Below are 23971 nucleotides of genomic sequence, written 5' to 3' on the forward strand. Positions count from 1 at the left end.
CTTCTGTCTGTCAACTGGAGTGTGAGACCCTTGTAGGCAGGCCAGGCCTGTCTAGTTCTGCTCTGTGTGTCTCGCTGGGGCGTGGGTCCAGGCAGCAGGGATTGTGTGTCTGCGGTGAGCTCACTGACTCCTTGCCCTGCTCCGGAGTGTGCACTTCTGCCCATCTGGCAGAGAAAACAGGACTGTAGCTGCCATACCTCCTGGGTGACTCCCATGGAAGACCTGCTCTGCAGCTGGGAGACCCCTCAGTCCTGAGGGGGCAGGGCTGTTCTGGGGACTCTGCTCTGCTAGGAAGGGTGGCTCCAGCCTGCGGGATTCCCTGCCTGGGGGCCCAGCCATCCCTCTGCCAGAGACCAGAGTCCGTCCTGGGATGCTGTGTTGGGAGCCTCGCCAATGGGCCCAAGCCCTGTGTGCTGGTCCAGGTGCTGGGACCCAGCCTGCGCTTGGTTGGGAACGCTGACTGGCAGTCTGCTGGCTGGCATTTCTCTGTTCCTGGACCTGGGTGCTTTGTCCTGGGAGCAGGGCTGAGGTGGGCGTTCCCTGGCACCCCCACTTCCTCTGGCACCCTGTAAACAGGATCTGCACAGTACGAGGACAGACGGCTCCCTTCAGGCTGGCAGGGAGCTGGGGTCCCAGGAGGAGTCTGGCGCCAGCTTGAGGGCATGAGGCTAGAGGGACTGGTGACTGGCTTTGGCGGGTGATCACGGAAGCAGCGTGGTAGGAGGTCTCTTCAGGAACAAGTGGGCAGTCTCTGTGGCCTCTGTTCAACCTTAGTGAGGCAGCCCTGGGTTTGGGGCCATTCTTGGGTACAGCAGCCTGGCAGCTTCCGCCCACCCCTCCGGCCTGGCCCTGCTGCCAGCTTCCGCCTGTTTGGGCCTCTGCAGCCTTCTTCCAGCCCTCCCTCCCTCTCTCCTCCTCTGGCTCACCACTGCCCACTGTGCCCTCCCCGTGCCCCAGGGAGGCGCAGATCCCTAGATCTCTCAGACCCCCAGGCCTTGCCTGTCCTCGTCCTGTCCTTCTAGCCCTTCCTCCTGCTGCCCAGCCCTGCCTTCCTCTGAATGCCGGCTCTTGCTGGATCCTCGCTGTGTCCTGGCCTGCCGCCTCCTGGAAGCCTCTGATGCATCCCAGTGTCCTTAACTCATAGCACCCTAGCCACCCATCGAGTCACAGCGCTGTGCAAAGAGCCATGCCGGCCAGCCTGGAGCCCTGACTGCCTTGCCCCACCCACAGCTACCTGGTCCCTGTGGCTGTGCCCTGCAGTGCCCCTGCACTCCTGGAGGCTCTTGAGTCTTGGGTAAAGTCCTTCTCAAACTTGCAAACGTGAGGCATTGCCTGCCTTTTACGTGGCTGGTGTTGTGGGCAGCACAGTCTAGCTGGAACAGGAGCTGTGTGCTGCAGTGAGAATCTGACTGCCTTCTGGCATGTTCCAAACTCTGCCTTGGCCCCTCATGAGTGATCTTGGGCAGGTTGAGCCTGGTTTCCTCTTTTTTAAATGGAGTTATATTTAGTACTGCAGGGAGCCTCGAGGATTAAAGTCACTCACATGAGCAAGGCAGGGTGCAGGTGAGGCGGGCAGCCTCTGGGTTTGCCCTCCAGCTTCTACCTGTGAGGCCTGGAACCAGTCATGTCATCTCCTGTGGCCTCCCTGGTTGCTGTGTACATGAGACCCCTGTGAGTGCCAGCCTCAGAGTCACAGGGATGCTCAGTGACGTGAGCATTGCCCAGTTCCTGAGGTCATTGTTCTGTCCCTGCTGAGGGCCAAGCCTCCTGTTCTGCCCCTCAGTAAAAGGCCAGGGGCAGATCCTGGAGGCTCCCTTGCTCTGGGCCCTGGTGTCTTGGGGCTTGGCCTGCTGGGTTTGGCCGATTGTCACAACAGGCGGGGACTGCATTGGGGCTGGGCAAGGATGGCTTCTGAGGGTGCCGGGCCCCACAGGAAGGGCAGTAGGCAGTGTCCTGCCAAGCAGAATGTGCGTTTTGTAGAGAACAGAGATGCTCAGGCTGTTGAGGGGTCAGCATGGGGCTCTGAGGTCAGGTGTGGCAGGAAGTGGATGGAGCACCTGGCTGGCCTGCGGGATGGCTTGGTTGAGAAGCTGGGGCAGGAACTGACTGAGGGGTTGATGGGCAGAAACTGCAGGGGAAAGTCAAGGGCACAGCCTGGGTGGAGGCACTGAGCTAGGGGGCAGCCTGGGCATGGGTGGGTAGGATTCCCAGATGGCAGGACTAGGGCACGGCATGAGCTGAGGCGTGGCCAGCTTCCTGAAGCACAGGTGCCTGCCTGGTGGGTGCTGGACTGTGGGTTGGCTGCGCTTCCTGGGCCAGTCAAAACTGTGCCCCTAGATTATCCTGTTGGTTCTGGGGGCTGGGGGGAGGGTTGGATGCTGGAGACTGGAGGTGTCAAACCCCCAGTTTGGGTTGGTCACAGCTGAGTATCCCATGGGCTCTTGTCTCTCAGAATGGGACATGTGCCTGTTGGACTCTAGGTTTCACCTGGACCCAAGGTCCCGGCCAGGAGGCAGAGGACACGCATGGCATTTTGTGTACTCAGGCCAGCCTCCCTGGGCTGCTGCAGCTCGCTGTGCTTCTGCTAGCAGGCTGGGCCGAGCAGGCGCAGAGGTGTCGACACCTTCCCTCACACAGCAGAATGAGCTTGCGCGCTAGGCGAGGGCTGGACTGCCGTCACGGCCTGCCCGTGCCCTGAGCTTCTCTTGCTCCTGGCACGTCCTGGTGCTCGGGCTGCTCAGCCCCTTCCCTGCTGTCCCTTTGCAGTCATGCTAGGGGGACTGAGCTCTGATGTAGCTGTGCCCATCATGCCTGAATCCCTTCCTGCCTCCCTCTAAGGCCTCCCACCTCTCTGTGGTCCTTGTCAAGATTTCTATGAAATTCAGCAGAGCCCTCGGCCCTTGGCAGCAGCTCCTGGTGACTGCACCCTCACAAGACATTCTGGGCCTCTCCTCCCCACCGACCTTGCCCAGTCCTCCTGTGTTGACCATCTGGGGCTCTTCTCTTTCCATGGTGGCTTCTCTTCCCAGATGTCTCCTTAGGACTTAACATAGCTGACTCCCACTCTGTCCAGCTCACCCAGGGCTTTAGCCACTTGTCACCTTCTGAGCTCCTTGGGGTCCTTCTTGCATAAACAGCTGCCCTTCCTTCTCTGGAGTGGGAAGGACAGCATTGCCCACGTGCTTTCTCAGCCAGAACTGGGGCTTGTCCTCCTTCCTTCCTGGGTTCTGCCAGCCCTCTCCTAGCTCCATTGCTCTGCCCCTCCTGGCTCAGCTACAGCTGCAGCCCCCTCAAGTCCCCTCAGCAGTCAGTTCTTGGTCCTGCAGCAGCAAGGGAGCCTCCACCCCCCACCCAGCCCTCCTCATGTCCTCCCCTGCTGGAACATCTCTGCCCTTCTTGGGTGTGTCCCAGTGCTTTCACAGGCGAGCCATGCCCCTGGCACTCAGAACCCCCTGAGCTGTTGGACTTCCCTGTCTGGGGCTACTCCCCAGGCTCTCCGCTTATGGGGCTGGTGCCCGCCACGTGTGCTCCTGGGCCAGGGCAGGCCTGCCTTACACATACCGCCACGGGGCCTGGAGCAGGGCCTGGAGCAGGTGGACGTGCAGAATATGCTGTGGGATGGTCTGCCTGGCACAGCGGCATCTCTCACAGGCCTGTGGACAGCATTGGGTCTGCCCGGCTCCTCTCTGCTGAGGGAGCCCCCAGCAGCCCTCCACTTTTCCAGGCAGATTGGTCTGCATGACGTTTCATTGAATCCTACAAAGTAGTCTTTAGTACTCTGAGGTTATACATGCACATAGTTTAGAGAATAAATGAGTTCTACAAGATTAATTAAGAAAAGCAGCAATCCCTAGTGCTCCTCTTCTGCCCTCCCCAGAGCCAAGTACGCCTAATTCTCAGAGTGTAATCTTTTGATGTTTATCTTTTCTCTAAATGCTGCATTGCTACTTGATTTTTTTTTTTTTAACCATTTAGGCTTTATATTAACTTGCAAGATGTGGAGATTGAAGTCTCTTTCCACACAAGTCACACGCATGCACACACCGCCCCCCTCAGGCACTCACGCGCCATGTGTCTACACAGGCACACACAGGACGTGCACACACCTGCACATGTACCATGTAGCATCCACAGCACATTCATGCATATGCATATATTACTTCTCATCTCCTGCCTGACTTTCTGGTTTCCCTGGGGTTCAGGATTGCCTTGTGTGCTTTGTGTTTTATGTACTTCTCAGGGACTTAACCCAAATCTCTCTTCTAATTCTCAGTCTCAAGTTTCTTCACATCAATAGTTCATTGTTTCATCTTCCTGCAGAAGTCTCTCCAGAACCTTCTATGGGGCATGGTCAGTGGGTTGCCCATTTTCTCTGACTGCAGCTCTGGTTCCCCTTCCTTTCCTCTGGGTCAGGAAGTCCAAGCTGGCCTCCTAGATGACCACTGGTTTTGATGAAGCGTGTCTTCAAGTCCTCAGGTCTCTGGGAATACCAGGGCTTTGTTATCTGGGCTCCTTCCTGTGGGGCAGTGCAGTAGTGTCTGGGCACTGGTGCCAGACTGCCTGGACCTGAAGCCTGTCTCCTCCGGTTATCAGCTGTGTGACCTTGGTCAAGTTATCCCACGTGTCTGGGCCTTCATTTCCACACCTGCAAGGCAGAGGTGACCTTGCCCATCTCACAGGCTTGAGGAGCCTGTGAAGGTGGTGGATGCTGATGAGCATTTGTTCTGTGCCATGTGAGTGCTGTCAGTTACTGTCAGCTTTCCTGGTTCTCTTCTCTGAAGTTTCTCTCTCCAAGTTGTGTCCCCATGCGTCCTGGTTGTCCCCACCTAGGTCCCCTCCCGAGGCCCTGCTGTGGAGCCCTCTGCTTCCTGGGCTGAGGACTGCCTCACACACCCTGATCATGCACAGAGCCCCTCCAGGCCAGGAGACCTCCACATCCTCTCTCCCCTGAGCCAGTCCCTGAGCCCCTGCTCCTGCCCACAGGGCACACGGCAGTGGTGACCTTGGGTGGGTTCCCAGAGTTCCCTGGGGCCTGCAGGGACTGGGTCCAACTCCTCCCTCTGCCAACTGTATCTCCTGCATAGCTGGATTTCTTTATATCCAGGGGCCAAATTCGTGCGAGAACACAGCTTGCCCCAGAAGCAGGTGCACTGGCTGAGCCTGCCTGGAGATTGACACAGGCACAGGGTAGTGCCTCTGCTCTCACTGAGGTGTTGTGCTTTGAAAACTGTAGTTATTTTCCATCAGAATATTTAGGTTAGCAGTAATTGGTTAATCAATGTTATTTCAAAATAAATCAACAAACAACTGAAAAGTCTGTTTTAATTTCGAATGGAGTAAATATCTATGGATAAAATCCACATAAAGCTCTTCAAGGGCCTCAGTGATTCTTAGCAGTGTCTGAGGGCCTGAGACCAGAATGCTTGGAGCCCCTACTGCCACCTTGTTCCGGTGGCCTGTGGTGTGACTGTGCACAGGAGATAGGCTGGGGTCCTCGGGGGCTGCAGGGTCATGCTGGCTTTCCTCAGGCCCTGGAACTCAGGCCTGCTTCTGTCCTCTGTGCATCTAGCTCCCTTTGCTCCCAAGCCCATCTCTTCTGCAGGTTTTGCGTGGGTTTGTGGAGTAGTTGCTGTAGGGGCTTTAGAACTGAGACTGGCCAGACTATAGGCTCAGAGAAAGATGACGTTGCAATCTGGATGATCGGAGGACGTTCCATGGGGATGCATGCACAGGGACCATGCTGAGGGTCTGGGAACATGGAGGTGCTGCTCTGGCTGGGTCCAGCTAGAGACTACCCCACTGCCCCTGGTCCTTGTTTGGTTTGGGGGGCAGGTGCTAAGCATCATGTGGAGTTGAGTGCAGAGTGCTCTGAGCACTTCACGTGTGTCCGTTGCTCCTAATAAACCTAGCGGGTAGGTAGTTTCATTCCCCTCATTCTACAGAAGAGGAAGCTGCACAGGTAATAAATGACTGGTCAGATCCCCCTAGAACCTGACCCCTGCTCTGCCGTCCATCAAAGGCAGCGCGGGAGGACAGTGCTGGAGGCAGAGATGTGGCAGGTGGTCTTAGCTCCTGGGCAGCACCAATCCATGTGGGGATCCAGGGGGAAGCCAACCACCCAGAAACTGGGTGGATTGGGTGTAAGGGAAGGGCTCCCATTTGACTTCCATCATTTTGCCCCCTTTGGGGTCCTGCATGGGGCACTCAGGGTGGCTTCTTCAGGGCCATGTTTTTTTGGAGTAAGTGGCTGCCTAGAAGGGGCTTGGTGGAGTCACTAACTTGAGGCTACCATGAAACTCAGGGTTGTGTTGGGACCAGACACAGAGGAGCCTGGTGCATCGGGCCAGGATGGGCATGAGTCCCCTGTCCACCTTGGATCTGAGTTTTAACCCCTTCTCTTCTCCTTCCTCCCCTCCCCAGTTTTTGTGTTTCTTCCAGCTCAGCGAGGAGGCTGCCTGCCCTTCTCGCTGTAAGAAGATGTCCTATGGATCCATCACCAGTGGAGGTGGCCTGGGGAGCCATGGACCTTTTGGGGGACCCTCAAGACAAGGCTGTCAGCCCCTAGGTAAAAACACAGCAGAAAACCTAGCGTGGGTGTGGGGGGATGGCAATGAGCAGATCTTCTCCACGTCATGTTACCCTGGAAGTGTGGCCCATGATTGGAGTCTGCTGTGGCTGCTGAGCTCGGACCCAGGAGCATTCAGATTGAGGGCTGTCCTGTGTGGGGCAGCTGAGCTGTGAGCATTCCTGTGGGGCATGGAGCTGGTGCTCAGCGCTGAGCCATTGTGGTGCTTGGGGTGTCTGGTTGTGGCCGAGTGCATGAGTGATGTTGTCCAGCCTTCCTGATGCTGCTGTGCAGCAGGTGACACTTTGTGTGGCACGCAGAGGAGGAAGCTGAGCCCTCAGTGTGATGACGACTCCCTGGGGCTGTGAGCTGCTGTGGGCCAGACCTCTGAGTGCCAGAGCCCTGCCTGCGTGTGTCACTGAGCTTTGTGCCCCCGTCCCCTGCCGCCTGGCCCCGCTTCGGGCCATCCTCCCTGTTCGGCTCCCTGTAGAGCTTGGGCTCCGTGTCGGACCTGTGAGGCACCCCTGGCCCCCACTGTCAGGCCGTGCCCTGGCTCCAGTGCTCTCCTCTGGCTGCAGCCTCTGATTCAGGGGAGACTGTGAGCTGCCGTCTTGGGGTGGGGAAAGATGTTGAATTTGGGGTCCCGGAGCTCTCTGCTCGCCTCTCCCTGCTCTGGGCCAGGCCTCAGGTGCAGCCGAGCAGCTGCTGCGAGGCCACTGTGTGTTGGTCCTAACTCCATTGAACTTTGCGGGGGCTCCTCTGGGAGCCATGGGAATCCGTTCCCTGCAGCCCTCCAGACTCCTGGCCAGGGCTCCGTTCCCCAGGGCTGCCTGTTTAGAGGAGGAGGCCGGGCATGGGCCACCACCTGGGCTTGTCATTTACTTTTATCCCTGCACCTCTCTAACAAAGAAGGTGGCTGGTGTCTGCCTCACCCGTGATGGGACCTGGAGGTGGCAGGAAGGACACGGGTCCAGACCTCCTCAGAGTTGGCTGCCTCACTTCCTCATGGCGCTGCCTCCACGCGGGACCGCCCTCCTCTTCCCACAGAATGGCTGCTGTACAGTCTCCTCTTCTCCACTGCTGGGTGCTGTCTGCCAAGCGGTGTTCTAGGTGCTGGGGGCGTGGGGTGGAGGAAGCAGGTGAGCCCCCATGCCTTAGGGGTCACATTTGCCTGGGAGAGTTTCTGGAGCACCTCATGTGGGTGCCATGAATCACGTGAAGAGACAAAGGCTGGGTGAGGGGGCCTTGGAATGGGGACTGTCTGTGGGCCATCAGCAGGAGACTGGGAGGCGGTGGCAGTTGGGAGATGTGATTGGAAAGGCAGCAGGACCAGTGTTCGGTCACACTCATCCTTCCGTGGGGGTAGGGCAGCCGTCAGGGGCTTCAGCAGGGTGCAGGGCTAGCCACTCTGGGGACCTGAGGTTTGCAGTGTGTTCTCAGGGTCGTGTGTGTGGTGGTCGCACGTGGTTCAGCGTGCAGAATTCATAGATCCTGGTCTGGATCAGCACGCTGCCCTTCCAGCCTTTCTCCTTCCCTCTGGGCCCGAGTTCTGTGTGTGTTGCTTCTTTTTCCTTCTCAGCTCTACTCTGCTGTCTTTGTGTCCCTAGTGCTGGGTTCGATGTGGCTTTGGGCTTCCTCAAGTGGGATTTGTGTTGTTCTGGGACTTGCCGCTTCTCTGTTTTGCTCCCGGGGGCAGAGGCCCGGCCCGTGTCTTCTGGGTGCTCCTTCTCCCTGCTGCTCTGATTCGGCTTTGCGGGTACGCTGTGGCATTTCTGCCTGCTCCACGCCTGGGCTGCCTGGGCTGCCTGGGCTGCCTTTCTTTCCATGCCAGCACAGGCAGTGTCCAGAGTCTCCTGGGTGGGACAAGGGGGGCAGTGCTGCTCTCCTCCTCCTCCTGCCATCCACCTGTTCCTCAGGCTCTAGTCCATGTCTTTGTCAGCCCCAAATGGTGTTGAACAGGGACTTCTGCCAACCTGGGGTGTGAAACGGTCTCTTCTGGCCTGAGCTCACGTTCCTCTGAACTTGGGTGGGTGACCTTTTCATGTTTACTGGGCACTGAGTCCTTGCGGTTCACTGCTCTTGTTGTCCTCTGGGTTTGTCTTATTCTTCTCGATTTCCTCTGTGTCTGGGAAGGAAGCCGGCGTCTGATGTGCTGTGGTCGCCCTCATGGACCATGCCTGCTCCTGGCCTGCGCCTGCCGTGGACAGGAATTCCCTCTAGGGCTCTTCAGCCTCATCCTCCTGGCTTTGGGTTTAGCGAATCCCAGCCCAGGAGGATGCTAGGCCTCTACGTCCTCCACGAAGGTGATTTTGTTGATGGTGTGAGGTAGCATGAGCAGGGCGGGGGACTCTAATGTCACTTTACACAATTTGAGCAGCAGATAGTCCAGACTGTGTCCTGGGCCCTTTTCTACAGACCTTCAGCACTGCCTGTGGGAGCCAGCTTCCCTTGGGGTCTCTTGGTCAGTTTTCTATTCTGGTGTTAAATTCATCTTGATTTCTGCAGCTTTCTTGTAATTCTTTGTGTTTTCCAGGGCAATCTTATTTCCACTGAATTCCAGTGAATCTTATTTCACTACAGAAGTGCCTTGGGTATTTTCGGCTTTCTGTTGTTGTCACACCGTTGAAGTTTGACTGGCTTGCTCTGCTTCTGCCAGCTGAAGGCAGGAACCTGTACCGTGTTCTGCCTTGAGCCCACGGCATGGCATCTCTGAATGTGCTCAGTCTTCTTTCGTGTCTTTCAATAAAGTCTCATCATTTTCTCCATGAGGGTTTTACATATCTTAAATTTGTTTCAACAGGATAAGGACAACAACATTTTTGCTGCTATTTTCGGTGATATTCTTCTGAGTGTAACACTTTTCCAAACGTTTCTTACTGATATACATACACAATTATCATTTTAAAAAGCAGAGTCCAGAGATTTTATTTAATTTTTAAATGGTTTGCTCTTTTGGCTTTCTGAACATGGAGTCTTTCAACACACAAAAGTAGACATTGATGTATTGACCCCCAGGGCAGCCCTTTGTGTCCTCCGTTGCTGCCACCCACACCTGGCCGGCTGAGCTTGTCTGTACCCTCCTGAACTCTCATGAATCAGGCTTCTGGTCACCTGGCTGTGAGCATCTCAGTGTGTCTCTAGTGACAGAGCTCCATCACTGTACCGTGTCTCAGCCACGAAGCTGGGTCATTGAGTTTTCATGGCTGCTCGTGTGAACAGGAAACCCACATGTCCACGTGCCTTCTGAGTCCGAGATCGCCTGGGTGCCTCCATCTGGATTTCTTTTGCCTCGAGGTTTACTTGCTGTAGGGAGCAGACCTCTGCTGTGGAGTGACCGTGGAGTCACCTCTGCCCACTGTCCTGCACACAGCTGCTTTGCTAAACTCTTCTTAATAGTGGCAATGATTTGTCGGTGGCACTGCCTCAGTTTCCTGTGAGATGACGTCATTGTCTTTTCCTGTCCCTGGCTCCATCCTGTTTTTCTTCCCTTCCCGAGCAGCTGGAGCCTCGTTCTGAGGCTGGATGGAAAGGGTGACTGCAGATGGCGCCCTGACTTTCGAAGGTCCCGCCTCTGCGAGCCACGGGAGCATGAGTGTGCTGGTGTGTGTGCCTCCTGGAGGGTGCTCAGCACCCTGCAGTGCCCACAGCTGGGAGGAAACAGCCTCACAAAAAGGGCGTCTGAATGAAGCCTCGAGTCCAGACGAAAGGTGACTGGTGTTTTGCAGACATGAGGGTGGCAAAGCCACAAGGTGCAGTGTCCGGAAGGTTCTTGCAGCACAGCACCCTTTGGAGTTGTGGTAGTTTCCCTGGTGATCATGGACCTGCCCAGCACTGCACCATGTGTCACCAGCCTGGAAAAAGGTCGCAGTCCAAAACTTGAAGTCTGGTTTCTCCTGAATGCCTGGTGCTTTCCCACTATCACAGTGAAAAGTCAGGCTGAACCATCTTGAGCCTCAGCCATCATGTACTCCTGTGAATCTGTGGGAGCACAGGGCTGTGTGTTTCTGGAATTTTGCTGCGAGATTGTTTTTGCTTATAGAAGGAGTTCTGACTTCCCGTTAAGTTCCCTGTAGGAGAAATCTGTTTGGGTTTTTGTTTCTCCTTGGGTCGTTTTGTTAAGTGGCTTTTTTCTATAAAAGTATCTGCTTCAGCCAGATGTTCCAGTTTATTGACATGGAATGTGCACACAGCCTGTCCTGGCCAGGCGCCATGTGGACAGCACCCTGCAGTGGGCACGAGAGTGGACAGTGAACAGCCAGCTCTGGGCCTAGCCCAGTCAGAGGTGGGAGGACAGTCAGCCTGCCCTGGGCCGCCAGGGTGAGTGAGGCACTTCCTGTGCGGCCAGGGCCCCAGGAGGCATGCGGTGGCCCGTGGCCCTGGTTTCACTCAGGTTGTCAGTGTCCAGGTGATGTCCCCTTCACTCCTGGCAGCCTGTGTTCGCCTTCCTGTTCCTCCTCTTTGGGAAATCGGTGTTGACAGGGAAGGAGCAATTTTATAAGTCTCTATGTGGGATGACTTCTGACTTTTCTTCATCTTTCTGCTACAGTTTAGCTTTAAAATTTGATTGATTTTTGCTCATGTTTTCTTTATTTTCCTCCCCTTTTTGCAAATTGATGCCATTTTATTTTTTTGGACTTGGAGATTGGATGTTTATCTTCATAGTCAATACCCAGTTTTTATTCTTTCCTAGTAAAAATATCTAAAATGATAAATTTCTAAAGAGTTACTACTTTGTTGACTACCACACATTTAAAAATATATTTTAAAACTTTGTTCAGTTCTAAATATTTTCTAATTTCCATTATTTCTTTGACCCAGCAATCAATCACAAATAGATTTAATAATGTCCAAGCATATGTATTTTTTTCTTGTCCTTTTAAAAGTGATTTCTGGTGCAATTTCATTTCCATCAGAGAAGGGCTGGTGTTGTCCTGAGGTGTTGGGACTTTTCACACTGGGGCCTTGTCGGGGTGCTGCTGGGGTCTTGGCTTACTCCTTTGTGTACTCCCCTGTGGTGAGGTGGCCTGTGAAAGCTTCGGTGGGACCTGGCCATAGAGGCTCTAGGGACTTCCAGGCAGGACAGCACGGAGACAGAGACAGCTGGGGAGGGACATGCCTGCAGAGAGAGGACAGCTGCATTTGCTGCCCCATCTGTACCTATGCAGCCTTAGGGCTGTCTCCCCATTGAACTGTCCTGGTCCCAGAGCAGTCAGTTTTGGGGCATAGGCAATATCCCCTCTCAACCTCTTCTTGGACCTTGTCTTGGTGAACAGTGAGTGATACGGGCAGAGAGCATGATTTAGAGTGCAAATCCAGAAAGACTAAGAGTCCAGCATTGGGGAAGTGGTCCAATAAGTGGCAGTTCATAACAGAATTTGAAACTCGCGTTAAAATCACAGTGCAGCTGGTGCCTGCATAGCCTGTGTGAACCAGCCACTCGGGAGCTAAGGCAGGAGGGTTGCAAGTTCAAAATTAAAAGTAGAAAGGGTGGGGATGTAGCTTAGTGATAGAGGGTTCAATTCTTAGTACCAAAAAAATGAATTAAAATGAATCACAGTGTTGAAGGAACTTGGGTGATTTGCTGCATGTCATGATTAATGACAAATGTGGTAAATAAAAGAAGCATAGCCACAGATACAGTATTTTAATTTTATGAAACACTTTTCCCCAACCCCAGGTTAACATTTATCTGGGGATATCTTGCTTGCAAATAATCTTTATTTTTACAGTCATAATTGTTGGCATTTAATTTTTTTTCTGTAATTTGTATTATTTTATTCTAAAACAATAAATGTCCCAGACTTGTCCACCCCCAAGGTCAAGGTTTGTGTGATTCAGGTGGGCAGAGTAGACCAGCCCTTTCAAGGGTGTCTGGGGAGCCTTTGAGGCAATGGGCTGTGCAGCCTGGCTCCGGGTCAGCAGGTGCAGGCATGGTGAGGTGGTTAATGGTGGCCCCAGTCACTGAGCGTCTGTATCTCCTCCTAGGCTCCATCGTGCTGGGCAGTGACTGCTGGGTGGGGTTTTGGGCCTGGAGATCGCATCTCCTGCAAGGAGAGTGTGGGTGGGTCCCCAGGGAGGGAGCCCTGCAGGTTCTCAGACACTAGGCATAGGCCAAGCCATCTCCCTTGCCCGTGATTAGCCAAGGCTGCATCTGAGACGCTCTCCCCAGGTGCTCCAGAGTGTCTGCTCTGACTCTCTGAGTTCACCTGGCGCAGTTCTTTGTCCTGTGGGAACTTCCACCCCCACATCAGCCAGACTGCACCCTTCCCGCTCTCTCCCCTCCTGGCTGGTCTCCTTACCTCAAGGGTTGGAACTGGAGTATGTGGGGGTCATTTCTGGACAGTAAGCCAGGGGGCATAGGTCCCCTCCCAGAGTCTGTAAGACTGGGAGTAAGTAGTTAGGGGCAGTGCTGCCTGTAGGCAGGGGGATGGACGAGGTGGCCAGGGAGTCTTTGGGCAGCACTTACTTCTCTGTTGTGCCAGATTGCAGATCCCCTGGAGGGATGCCAAGCTGAGAATGCATCTCTCTGCATCCCTGCGGGGAGATGCAAACATACATGTTTTTCTGAGGTCCTGAGGTTTTGCACTAGGACCTCCTTCAGGAGCTGCTGCTTCTGGAGCTCAGCACAGAGAGGGACCAGGGTGGCCATGACTCCGAGAGTTTGCAGAGGCCACCGATGAGGTCAGAAAGAACCCCTAAGCCAGCTGTACTGGACACTTGCTGGGGTGTGGCTTTTTAAGAAACTCGTGTCTCACAGGGCACGTCCCCAGATAGAGCAGGCTGTGGACAGGCACAGTCTCTCAACTTGGTGGCCTGGGCCTGGCACATACTGCCTACCTTCAGCTCTGAGTGCTGTGGACTGAAAGGCACATCTTGGTACCAGAGAGGGTAAATATTGTTATGAGGAGCCCCTGAGGACCCACATGTTCCAGTGAATGTGTCCAGGAATGTCTTTTGAATAAACGAAAATCATTATGGAGAGTTAAGAGGCCATCTCTGCCGGGAGCTGCGGTGGAGGTGCCCTGTGGCCCTCAGCCTGCGTGGGGTGCTCGTTTTCTCACTTCCTGCGTGCCATGACCCATGTGCTCGTGAAACAGGATGTAATTTCACAGTGCCAGTGCTTGGGTATCAGGGTGATTTTGATTGCTTTATGTAACATTAAAACCTTATTCTTTACTTTTGAGCTTCATCTATGGGCCATACCTGAGGGTCCCAATCTAGGGACTTTGTCTTAGTTTGGGGTCACTTTTCAGAAGAGAAAAATGTAAGGTTCTGAGAAAAATTCAGAACACCTGAAGTTCTGAACTTGGTCCTGGCATTTAGCAGTGGGGTCATTGGGTGGGGAGGCCCAGCAGTTAGGGAGGGCTTCTGGAGGAGGTGGGGACAGCTCTCGCCATCTTCCTGGGCCCAGCGTGTCTTCACCTGGGCCTGGCAGTGCCAACACCAGCAGTATCTAAGCCTCTTGTGTGAATGGGGAATGGGTTGGGAGTAATGATGATTGTCCCTTGTTGTCCATAGAGTGCATTAGAGGTTGGACCAAGTATGGAATCTGCCATTTCCCCTTCTTGTCGCCAGAGAGCTGTACACAGGAGGCCCATGCAGGGACAGATGGGGAAGGTGATCTGGGACTGGCAGGCGCACCCAGAGACCAGGGGCCAGGAAGCGAGGTACTTCTGGGACTCAGGGGCCTTGGAGTCTAGGAGACCATCCAGGGCAGCGTCAGCTGTTGGGAGGGAGCTGGAGCAGAGCTGAGGCCTCTCTTGTCCTCATCCCCAATGGCCTGTCCTCCTGAGGACAGCAGATGCCATGGCAGGGCCAGGCAGGGAAGCCTGGACTGGTGGCCAGGGCTGTTGGGCCCTGTAGCTGGGGACAAGACCTGGTGCAGCAGGACTAAGAAAGGTGTACTCATGCCCAGAAGCCTGGACCAGCAGACATGGACCCTCTGCCCTGAGCTCGGGCTGTCCCTCTGGAGTGGACTGGGGTAGAGTCTGGGTCCTTGGTGTGTGATGGAGCAGGCACAGGGAAGGTACCTCTGCAGAAGGGCCTGGCTGGGCTTCCTTCCTGCCAGAGAAGCCTCTTCTTGGTGCTTCTAGGGGAACTGGCTGGGGGCAGGTGGGCAGAGCTATTGGTCTTGCATGCTTCTCTCCAGGGGGCTTAGGTTTGCCCTTGCTGTCCCAGGAAGTCTTCTAGCCTTGGGGACTCTGTCCCTACCAGTGGGAAGTTCACCCCTTGCTCCTACACAGCTGTTTTTCTGGCAGCAGACCTGGCCCCTGCCTCCAGGAAGCCACAGCCTGGTGACAAAGCTTGTGTGCAGGGGAAGACAGGGAGACTTCGGTGCTGTTTGCTGGCCTGTTGGGGGCTCCTGTGTGCTGGGGTGGGAGGACTGTGGTGCGCTGGGTGGCAGAGGAGCTGTGCTGTGGACCAGGCTCTCTCCAGCTGCTGTCATTGCTCGAGTGTGGGAATGGAGGCCAGGCCAGTGCCCACCAGGCTCGTGGGGCCATGCTTTGGCAGGCAGCCGGGTATGAGTAGCACTCTGGCTTATCAGCTGACGAGGGCTCTTCCCAGGCCAGGGTTGTCGTAGGGGTAACCCCAGCTGCAGCCCTGGCCCCAGAGCACCTTCTCTCTGGGCCTGAGAATGGAAGATGGATGGACAGGACCCAAGGGTGGTTGTCCCTGCCTATTTGCCTTGATGGTGGCTACAGAAGGCAGGCAGGCCAGTGGAAATAGGGCTCTGTGACTCAAACCCAGGTCTCTGGATGCCCAGCCGGGAGGGGTGGTGGCCAGGAGCAGGCAGCTGTGTCCTGAAGCAGAAGCAAGGAGGCGGTGCCCTAGCAAGTCTGCTGGAGCTGCCGCCTCCATGAGGCCCAAGGCCTTAAACACCGCTTTTGGTGCCTTTCCAGGACCAGGCGTTGCCTCGGAAGGCAGCCAGATGTTGGAGCCCACCTCTCCACCTGCTACCGGTCCAAGGAAGCATTGTGCTGCTGGGCCTCACGGCCGGATTGCAGGACCCAGTGCCATCCGGGCCAAGAAGAGGAAGCCCAACTTCTGCCCACAGGAGACCGAGGTGCTGGTGTCCAAGGTCAGCAAGCACCACCAGCTGCTGTTTGGCACCGGCCTGCTGAAGGCCGAGCTCACCCGCAGGTACCGTGTGTGGAGCCGCATCCTGCAAGCTGTGAACGCGCTGGGCTACTGCCGCCGCGATGTCGTGGACTTGAAGCACAAGTGGCGGGACCTACGCGCTGTTGTGCGGCGCAAGCTCGGTGACCTCCAGAAGGCTGCCCCTGCGCCTGGCCCTGCCTCTGGCAAGCCAAAGGCCCTGGCCCTCACGCCTGTGGAGCAGGCAGTGGCCAAGACCTTCTCCTGCCCAACCCTGCCCACGGAGGGCATTGGCCTCGAGCTGCCCAAAGGTGAGTTCCTGGGCCAGCTCACCCTCCAGACCTCTGCTCTGGCCAGAGGGACGGTGGCTGCACCTCCTCCATGTGGCCTCCTCTCCTGTCCTTGTTCTCCTCTGTCCCCACTGTTGTCATTCAGAGTGTCTCGTACATTTGCTCTGCCCCACTCCCTCTTTCACTTATGCTTCTGCGCCTGATTCGCAGACGCCGTTAATGTGCCAAGGGTGCTTTGGAAGTGAGTCGTGGCTGCCCGCCTAGTTCCTGCCAGGGCTTGCCCTGGCCCTGTCCTGGAGCCATGCCGAGTGCAGGGACAAGTGAGTGGAGCTCCCTTCTCCTGGTCACCCCAGCAGTCTCCTAGACATGATGGTAGACAGAAAATCAGCTCACACCACTGAGTTGTAGGCATTTCACAGCAGGGCTTGCTTACCTGAGCAACACTTTGTGTGGAATATTTTCCTGTCTTCTCCTGTCCTATTCATTAAAAAAAAAAAAAAAAATGCTCCTTGAACTTACTAAGTTGGTTCAGTGACCTGGTTTCAGAGCTGCGGTGTGAAATATGCTGCTCTGTAACTGTTTCTATTTATTTACTTGTTTTTGTATCAGGGATTGCCTCCAGGAGTGCTTAACCACTGAGCCACATCCCCCACCCCTTTTTGTTTTTCACTTTGAGACAGGGTCTCACTAAGTTGCGGAGGCTGGCTTTGAACTTGAAATCCTCCTGCCTCAGCCTCCTGATATGCTGGGACTACAGGCATGAGCCACAGCCCCCAGCTTATTTATTTTTAAGAGAGGGCCTGTTGCTGTGTTTGCCAGGCTGGCCCTGGGCACCTGGGCTCAAGCAGTGCTCCTGTCTCAGCCTCCGAGTAGTTGGGATGCAGGAGTGTGCCAATACATCTTACTCTGTGTTCATGCCCAATAGAGACTTCAGTCCTGGTGGATTGCATCCGGGTGGGAAGGTTGAGACTTGGGGGAAGGGTTTCCCCAGAGCCTTTCTTGGAGCACAGGGTGTGGCTCTGTGGGCCTGTGACAGTTTGGGGAGGTCAAGAGAGGTCAGTGCAGGCTTGAAGTCCAGGAGCTCTGAGTGGGGCCCAGATATGTGCAGGTGTGGGTGGCCCCTGGGACATGGCAGGAGCAGCTGAACTAGGCCAGGAAGGAGCTATGGGCCCCGCAGAAGGTCCTAGTTACAGAGGGCTGGGGCCCTGTTCTGCCCTGGAAGCTGCCTGCACAAGTCATGGCTGGGGCTGGGCCTGGGCCCGTCTGCAGAGCTCAGGGCTGTGGCTGGTTGGCCAAGACTGTACCTCGTATGCATGCGTAGATCCGCTCTGCTGCCAGGTGAATGTGCCCTGAAGACCAGCTGCCCTGTGCCGCTAACGTGGCAAAGCCGGCAGGGTTCTGAGCAGTGCTCAAGGCCCCTGGCCCGATGCTGGCCTTGGAGAGCTTTGAAACAGGGGCCTTAAAATAGGCAAAAAACTCAAGACACACGTGAAGACAGCGCCATCAGACTAGCAGCTGGCACGTGTACTGTCCCTTCTTCAGTACCAGCACTGCCTGGTCCCCCACCTGTGCTGAACAGTCTTCTGGGCTGCGGTTCCTTGTCATCAGTAGGCTGTGGTGTCCTGGAAGCTGCAGGCCTTGCCTGTGTGCTGCAGGTCCTGGAGCCCTGGGGCCTCTGAGAACAAGGACTGGACAAGTCCCTGGGTCCAGACTGTGGGGCCTCACTTGCTCTCTGCAGAGGTGAGATTGAGGGGCTCCTTGATGCCACAGCCAAAACTCACACCGATCTGGTCCTGCCTGTCCTGGTGCTGAGCCTTTGGCAAGCACCACAGTCTCTTATTTTATTATTTTATTTCTTAACTGAAATAATAGCCACATATCAGAATTTGCCGTTTCACCCGTCTTACAGTGTGTGCTTCAGTGGCTTTCAGTACATTCTTGGTGCCATGCATCTGTCACCACCATGTAACTCCAGAGCAGCTCTTCTCACCCCAGAGATGATCCATGCTCTTTAGCGTTCGCTCCCCTTCCCTTGTACCTGGCTGGGGGCAGCTGTGGTCAGCTTCCTGTCTCTGGCTTTGCCTGCTCTGGCTGTTCTGTGTGGCACCTTGCACGTGCCTTCATGTCGCTCCGTGGCTCCTCCAGCCTTAGCCTTCTCTTCTGGAGAGTGGAACTGGCTGCTCGGCAATCCTGCTGTTGGCGTTTGGAGACAGTCTTGACAGGGCAGTTTTCTGCCTAGTTGGGGATCAATACCTAGGAGTTGGATTGCTGCTCATGTGGTTGGTGTGACTTGGACAACCTCCGCACTGTTTTCCAAAGTGGTTGTATCCTCCGCTCTCGCCAGAGCTGACGTCATCGGACTCTGTGCGTCTAACTGCTCTGGGTGGTGTATTGTTGGTCACGGGTTCAGTTCGCATCTCCCTGGCATGGAGCGTCTTGCTGTGTGTACTGGCCATTTGTGTACCTTCTTTTATGTAGCGTCTGTTTGAACCTGTTGCAGTGTGACATTGGGTTTTAATATTACCCAGCTTGTTTACCTTGGATGTTATGTACTTGTCACATATCTGTGTTTGAATATTTCCTTCAGACTGTGGCTCGTCTTTGTTTTCCGGGCTGTGTTTGTGCAGGCGAGAAGCCTTGCCAGTTGAGCAGTCCCTCCTTCGGTGGCTTGGGTTTGTGTCCTGCCTCCCTCGTTGGTCTTGGCTGCGCCACGGCTGTGAGAGGCTGTGCTGCTTCTCGTGTAGAGTTCTGTGCCTCTGGCCCCCGTGCTCCAGCCTGTGACGCATGCCAAGTCATTTTTGTGTGTAGTGGGTTTGATTCGGTTCCGTAGGCGGCGGGCTGCTTTGCCGCCTCTGTCCCAGGCAGATGGCTGTTCACCTGGACGCCCACTCGCTTCTGTGGGTCAGGAGGTCTGCTTAGTGTCCTGAGACTGGCAGCCTTTCCTCCTCTGGTTTTGGAAGGAGTTGTGTAGCATCTGAGTCACCCTGTGGGATGTGGGGGGACTCGCTGGGGAGCCTGGGGCCCGCAGCCTCGCCCTGGGAAAGTCTCGCACTGCAGGTCGGCTCTATCCCAGGTCGCGGTGCTCCGGCCTCTGCCTTTCAAGTAAGTGAGCTTCGCGCTTCTCAGGAAACTCAGGTGCCGCGAGTAAGTTGTCGGGCTAATCCGGCGAGGCTTCCAGAGACTTCCTGTCCCCTCTCTGCAGGTCTGCAGCGATACTCTTCTCCTTTCCTGGCGTGGCTGATCTGCATTGGTTTGCCTGGTTTAAGTTTATTGTCTTAGTCTGATGTAAATTCATTGATTTTACTCATCATTTCAAAGAACCTGATTTTTTAAGTTTTCCTCTGATGTCTGTTGAATTGATGTCTGATCATCTTTGTTTTTTTTGTTCCTTTTATTTACTTAGGTTTAGTTTGCCTTTATTAGATAATCGACTTAGGCCCCCCATTCTTATTTTCTAATGTTCACTGCTATGAATTTTCCTCTCTGCATTGCTTCACTTATATAAATGTGTTTCCATCTCATTCATTTGAAGTATTTTCTGCTTCCCCTGTGCTTTATTCCATTGCACTTATTTAGATATGTGCTGTTTGATTTGAAGCAACGATGTCTATTGACAGATTTCTTTTTGCTACTGGTCTCTAGTTGATTGTGCTCAGAGACTGTATTTCGCGTGACACCCACCATCTTGGATACGTATGTGCCGTGAGTCCTACTTCAGTGCGTGCTCCTGGGCGCCTACATGTGCCACGCTGACTGGCCGCTCCACACGCGTGCTCCTGTTCCCCTCGCCTGACTCCTCGCCCACTTCCCGTCCACTCCTGTTGGCTGCTGGGGGGTCGGCGAGGGACTCCGCTGGTGGACTGAGTTGCTCCTTGCCGCTGTCAGTTTGTGCGCCAGTGTTTCCGGGGTGGGGGGATACAGGTTCCCACGTGTTTGGGTCTGTTTTGTCTTTTCTCCAGGTTGTGTGTGTCCTACTTCTCTGCCTTCCATGTGATAGCTTTAGAAGTCATATTCTCCAGCCGTTTTACTTCATGACATGTGACAGCAGGGCCTTGGTGTAGTTGTACAGTGGGATCTTGCTCTCCCCCTGAGTGGACGGTCTCTGCTTTCTGATTGCTGTGGCCGAGACGTGCTGTCTGCCAGAGCCTCTGGAGATGGCAAGGAGGTGCTGTGCTCTGTCCTCCAGGGTGGCAGCCACCCACCACCTGCCACATGTGACTCAGGGGCACTCAGAATGTGGCCGTGGCAACTGAGGAACTGAATTCATAGTTGTATTCAGTCTCAGTATAGTTGCTGTTGGCTCTCCACCCTGCCTGGCCGGTCAGGTTTGGCTGTTCACCTTCTGCGTGGTGCTGTGTGCTTCTGTTTGAACCTGCCGTCTTCTGTTTGCCTCCTGCGTTGCCCTTCTGTGCTCTTTCCCCCTCCCCTGTCCTGCGGTACTGAGTTCTTGGGTTGGTGTCACCTCTCTGCCCCTCTGTGGTCACCTCTGCCTTGCCACACCCTGGTGGGGTCCCTCAGCTCCAGGCTGCTGGGCCTGTTCTGGTTGCCCCTTGCTCAGAAGTTTGGAGCCGCTTCGGTTGGGTGGGCTGGGCTGGCCCAGTTTTCTCTCCCTTGCTCTGTGTTGCCCACTGCACTGGGTGCTGTCCAGGAGCAGGAAATCGTTTCCGATTTTCTGGCCAGTGTTTAGTAGTTCGCAGAGGCAGCGATACTGGGCCTGAAGCTCCGTATGGCAGGCACATCTCTACTGCTGGGCATAGTTATCTCATGAGAATCCGCCTTTTTTTTTTTTTTTTTTTGTCTTTGTTCTTATATACCATTGACACCATGGTTTCTCTTTCTGGTACATGTTTCCACCTCAGCACCTTTAACTAACTCAAATGGTCAACTGCTGGACTAGGCCTCTTTTCTCTGCTGACCCTAGGTGGGTCCCTGTCCCTCTGGGCCTCATTATTCCCTGGGGCAGTGAACAACCTCACCTCCACCCTGAGTTTGAGTCCCCTGCCTTCTCCTTCAGCCCTAGCCTGTCCCCTCCCCTGGATACAGAGGCTTCGGTGGGGATTGTGTGGTTCCTTTGTCACATCAGAGAGTGACCTCTTGTGGCTGTGTGGCCTGGGAGGGCAAGAGGCAGACAGGAGGACTAGCATGTTCCAGAATTAACCCACCCCTTCTCTTCTGCCCCTCCATACTTTGTGTGCTGAGGAGCTAAGTCTGCAGCACTTCCTGCGTGCTTGTTTGTGGGATTAAGGACATCTGTGTTGTTGAAGCAGAGACCCCACAGTGAGGTGGAGCGTGTCTCTCCTGTACCACAGTCCAGCCAGGCCCGGCCATGTGGGCAGTGTGCTCCGCTCTCCCTGAGGGTGTTGTCCTTCATCTGTGTGGTCAAGGCAGGGTGGCACCCCACAGCACCCCAGCCAGGACAGGAGGAGCGAGAGCCAGCCATTGGGTGGCTGTGTCTTTTAAGCATGTGGGAGGAAGCTCACATGCTTTATTTCTCAAATTTGAGGGCAGAGGGGAGTCAACCTCTTTGATTGCAAGGGAGGCTGGGAAATGTCCACAGCTATGTGACTTATACCCAGTATTTCAGAGATGGCCAGCGGTGCCCAACTTGCATGGCCACACTGTCTACACAGTGTTCCCCACGGTGTTGTCTCTTGTCTGCTGAGATGAGGACCCTACACAGGTGTCCTCTCCAGATTTTGGTAGAGGGCAAAGAGAGCCAGTCATGGGATGGACCCCGTAGCTGTCTGTTCCTCTGCCTGGGCCTTGGGGCCTCCATCTTCATCTAGAACACCCACTCCTCTCCCCTTCCTGCAGAATCCCAGAATGCCAGCTGGCCATGAGGCCCTGGCCCTCATGCTTTCCCTGGTGGCCTAGCTGTTCTTCAGGTTCCACAACAGGGTCATGCTCCCCTCTGGAGGCAGGGCCTTCCTGGGCTGCCCACAGGTGTGTTCTGCATCAGAGCTGTGGCACCTTGGCCAGTGGACTGAATGTGCTGGACACTGCTCCCGTGCAGGGGCCACGACCTCCAGCTTGCTGGACCACCAGGACCCTGCAGTGACTTGGCTGCTGAACAGAATTTAGTGTATTCCTGGACAGTGGCCGGGCTGGCCCCTGGGCTCTCAGCTCAGCTTTCTGGATGCAGCCGCCTGGCCCTGGGCTCAGTGTCCTTCCACCACGTGGGCACCTCTGGTAACGAGGCAGGAGCTGTCTGCCTTATGAAGGTCGGGCCTCCAACCCCTGTGGGCAGTGCCGATGGACCAGCCGCACAGAGACAGCATCTGCAGCCTGCCCAGCCACTGTGTGAGGGCTCATGTTCTCGGGGTCACAGCAGTACTAGCACCAGGCGCCACGTCCAGGGCAGGACTTGTGTGGGTCAGGGCAGAGCTAGCGAGCCACAGCACTTGCTGGCAGAGCTGTCCCAGCCCTGGCCTCCAGAGAAGAGAAGGGTGGGGTGGGTGCTGCCTGTTGCCCGGGAGGGTCTGTCCCCTCAGCGTAAACAGCTGTGTCACCTGAATGTAGGTCTTGTGGAGAGCGAGGGTGCTTGGACCAAATAGCTCCTTGGTTTCTTTTTGTAGACAAGAAAAAATGGGAGTGTGTGCTGCCTCGCTCCTGCTCCACGTCCCTGCTGTGGGAAAATTGTCTTGATCCCCTTACAGCTGAGAACGTGAGGCTGTGAGAGCCCCGGTGACATGTCCCAGAACCCAGGCCTGCGATGGCCGGCTGGGGTCGGGAGGAGCTCTCAGGCTCGGAGGGCGCCTGCCATGGGGGTGCACGTGGCAGTGGTGTGGTAGGGTCTCTTGCCTCTGAGTACTGTTGTCTGCTGCGGGGCGACGCCCTGCCCCCTCCACACCACAGCCACCGAGGGCTTGCCTTGGAGGCCAGGAGGCAGACTTAGCTCCCCCAGGGTTCTAGCTGGGGTTCTGCAGAGGTGCATTTGAGTGTTTCCTCTCCACATTCCCTTACTGGTCAGTGGTCAGCTCCTCCCACTGCCCTCTGTTCCGCCTTGGCTGCCACCTGCCTGTGTTGATGCAGTGTGGGCTACAGGGGTGACCAGGACCCACCAGGCTGGGTGGGAGGGAGCTGGAGCTGGGACCAGCACAGAGTAGCGAGGCTTCCTTGAGGCAGAGACAGGCAGTTGTGAGGGGAAGCGGGGCAGGTGCCTCTGGGACGGGGGGCTCAGGTGGGCTTGTGGGGCAAGGGCTGAAGAAACTGTCCTGAACCAGGTGGCGGTGAGAACTGGTCCATCTGGAAGACAAAGCTTCATCAGGCTTCTCGGGCCCACTGCCCTCCATGTCAAGTCCTCCTCTCCTGGGAGGCTGACCACAGCACAAAGCTTGGAGCTGACTTTCACCACCAGGAGAAGGCAGGGTCCGCCTTGGCCAGAAGGGCTGTGTGGTTTTTGGCCTGGGGCAAAACGTAGGTGGTGTTTGAGGAGACCTGGGCAGAATAACAGAGTCCTGAGACCTGTCAGAAGGAAATGTCAGGGTTACCAGGTAATTTCCCTGCCTTTGTGGTGTGACGAAGGGCTGTCGCCACTCTTCTCCTTCTGCGGAGGAAACTGGGCTTGGGCATCGGATCCCTGCTAGGACTGCCAACTGGGACTGCAGTCTCAGCCTGGGAGAGCAACCCCACCTGTCCCTAGGTTCTTGCTGTGGCTCTCCCAGTGTCTGGTTTGCATATCTGACTCAACTCCTGCTGCAGGTTGAACCTATGGTTAGAATGTTGCCAGATGTCATAACAGACATCTGTCGGTCACTTGCAAAGACCTGTCCTGACCTGCAGGCATGCAGCATGCATGATGTGGTGTACTGCACTGGGTCTGCTGGTCTGCTGTGTAGGGTAGGGTGCTGGCAGGCAGGGTGGGGGGTGGCCTGAGGTCTCCCAGATCAGGGGTAGTAGGGGTGGCCGTGGTGACTTGTGCATCCATTCTCTGATCCCTGGAGTTCTAGTAAACTTTCTTTGCTGCTGTGACTAAAAGATCTGCTCAGAACAATTATAGAGGAGGAAAAGTTTATTAGGG

General features: G+C 55.4%; 1 protein-coding gene across 1 annotated transcript in view; it reads left to right on the forward strand.

Moving 5' to 3' along the window:
- Positions 1-23971, forward strand: part of Tsnare1 (t-SNARE domain containing 1) — a 117722-nt gene that overhangs the window by 41616 nt on the left and 52135 nt on the right. The window contains 4 exon segments of the mRNA XM_047562230.1: positions 6421-6565; positions 14084-14206; positions 14209-14232; positions 15466-15972. Coding sequence (XP_047418186.1) covers positions 6478-6565; positions 14084-14206; positions 14209-14232; positions 15466-15972 — 742 coding nt within the window. The 5' untranslated portion in view covers positions 6421-6477.

This window comes from Sciurus carolinensis, chromosome 1 (assembly GCF_902686445.1).
Source record: "Sciurus carolinensis chromosome 1, mSciCar1.2, whole genome shotgun sequence".
NCBI lineage: Eukaryota > Metazoa > Chordata > Mammalia > Rodentia > Sciuridae > Sciurus > Sciurus carolinensis.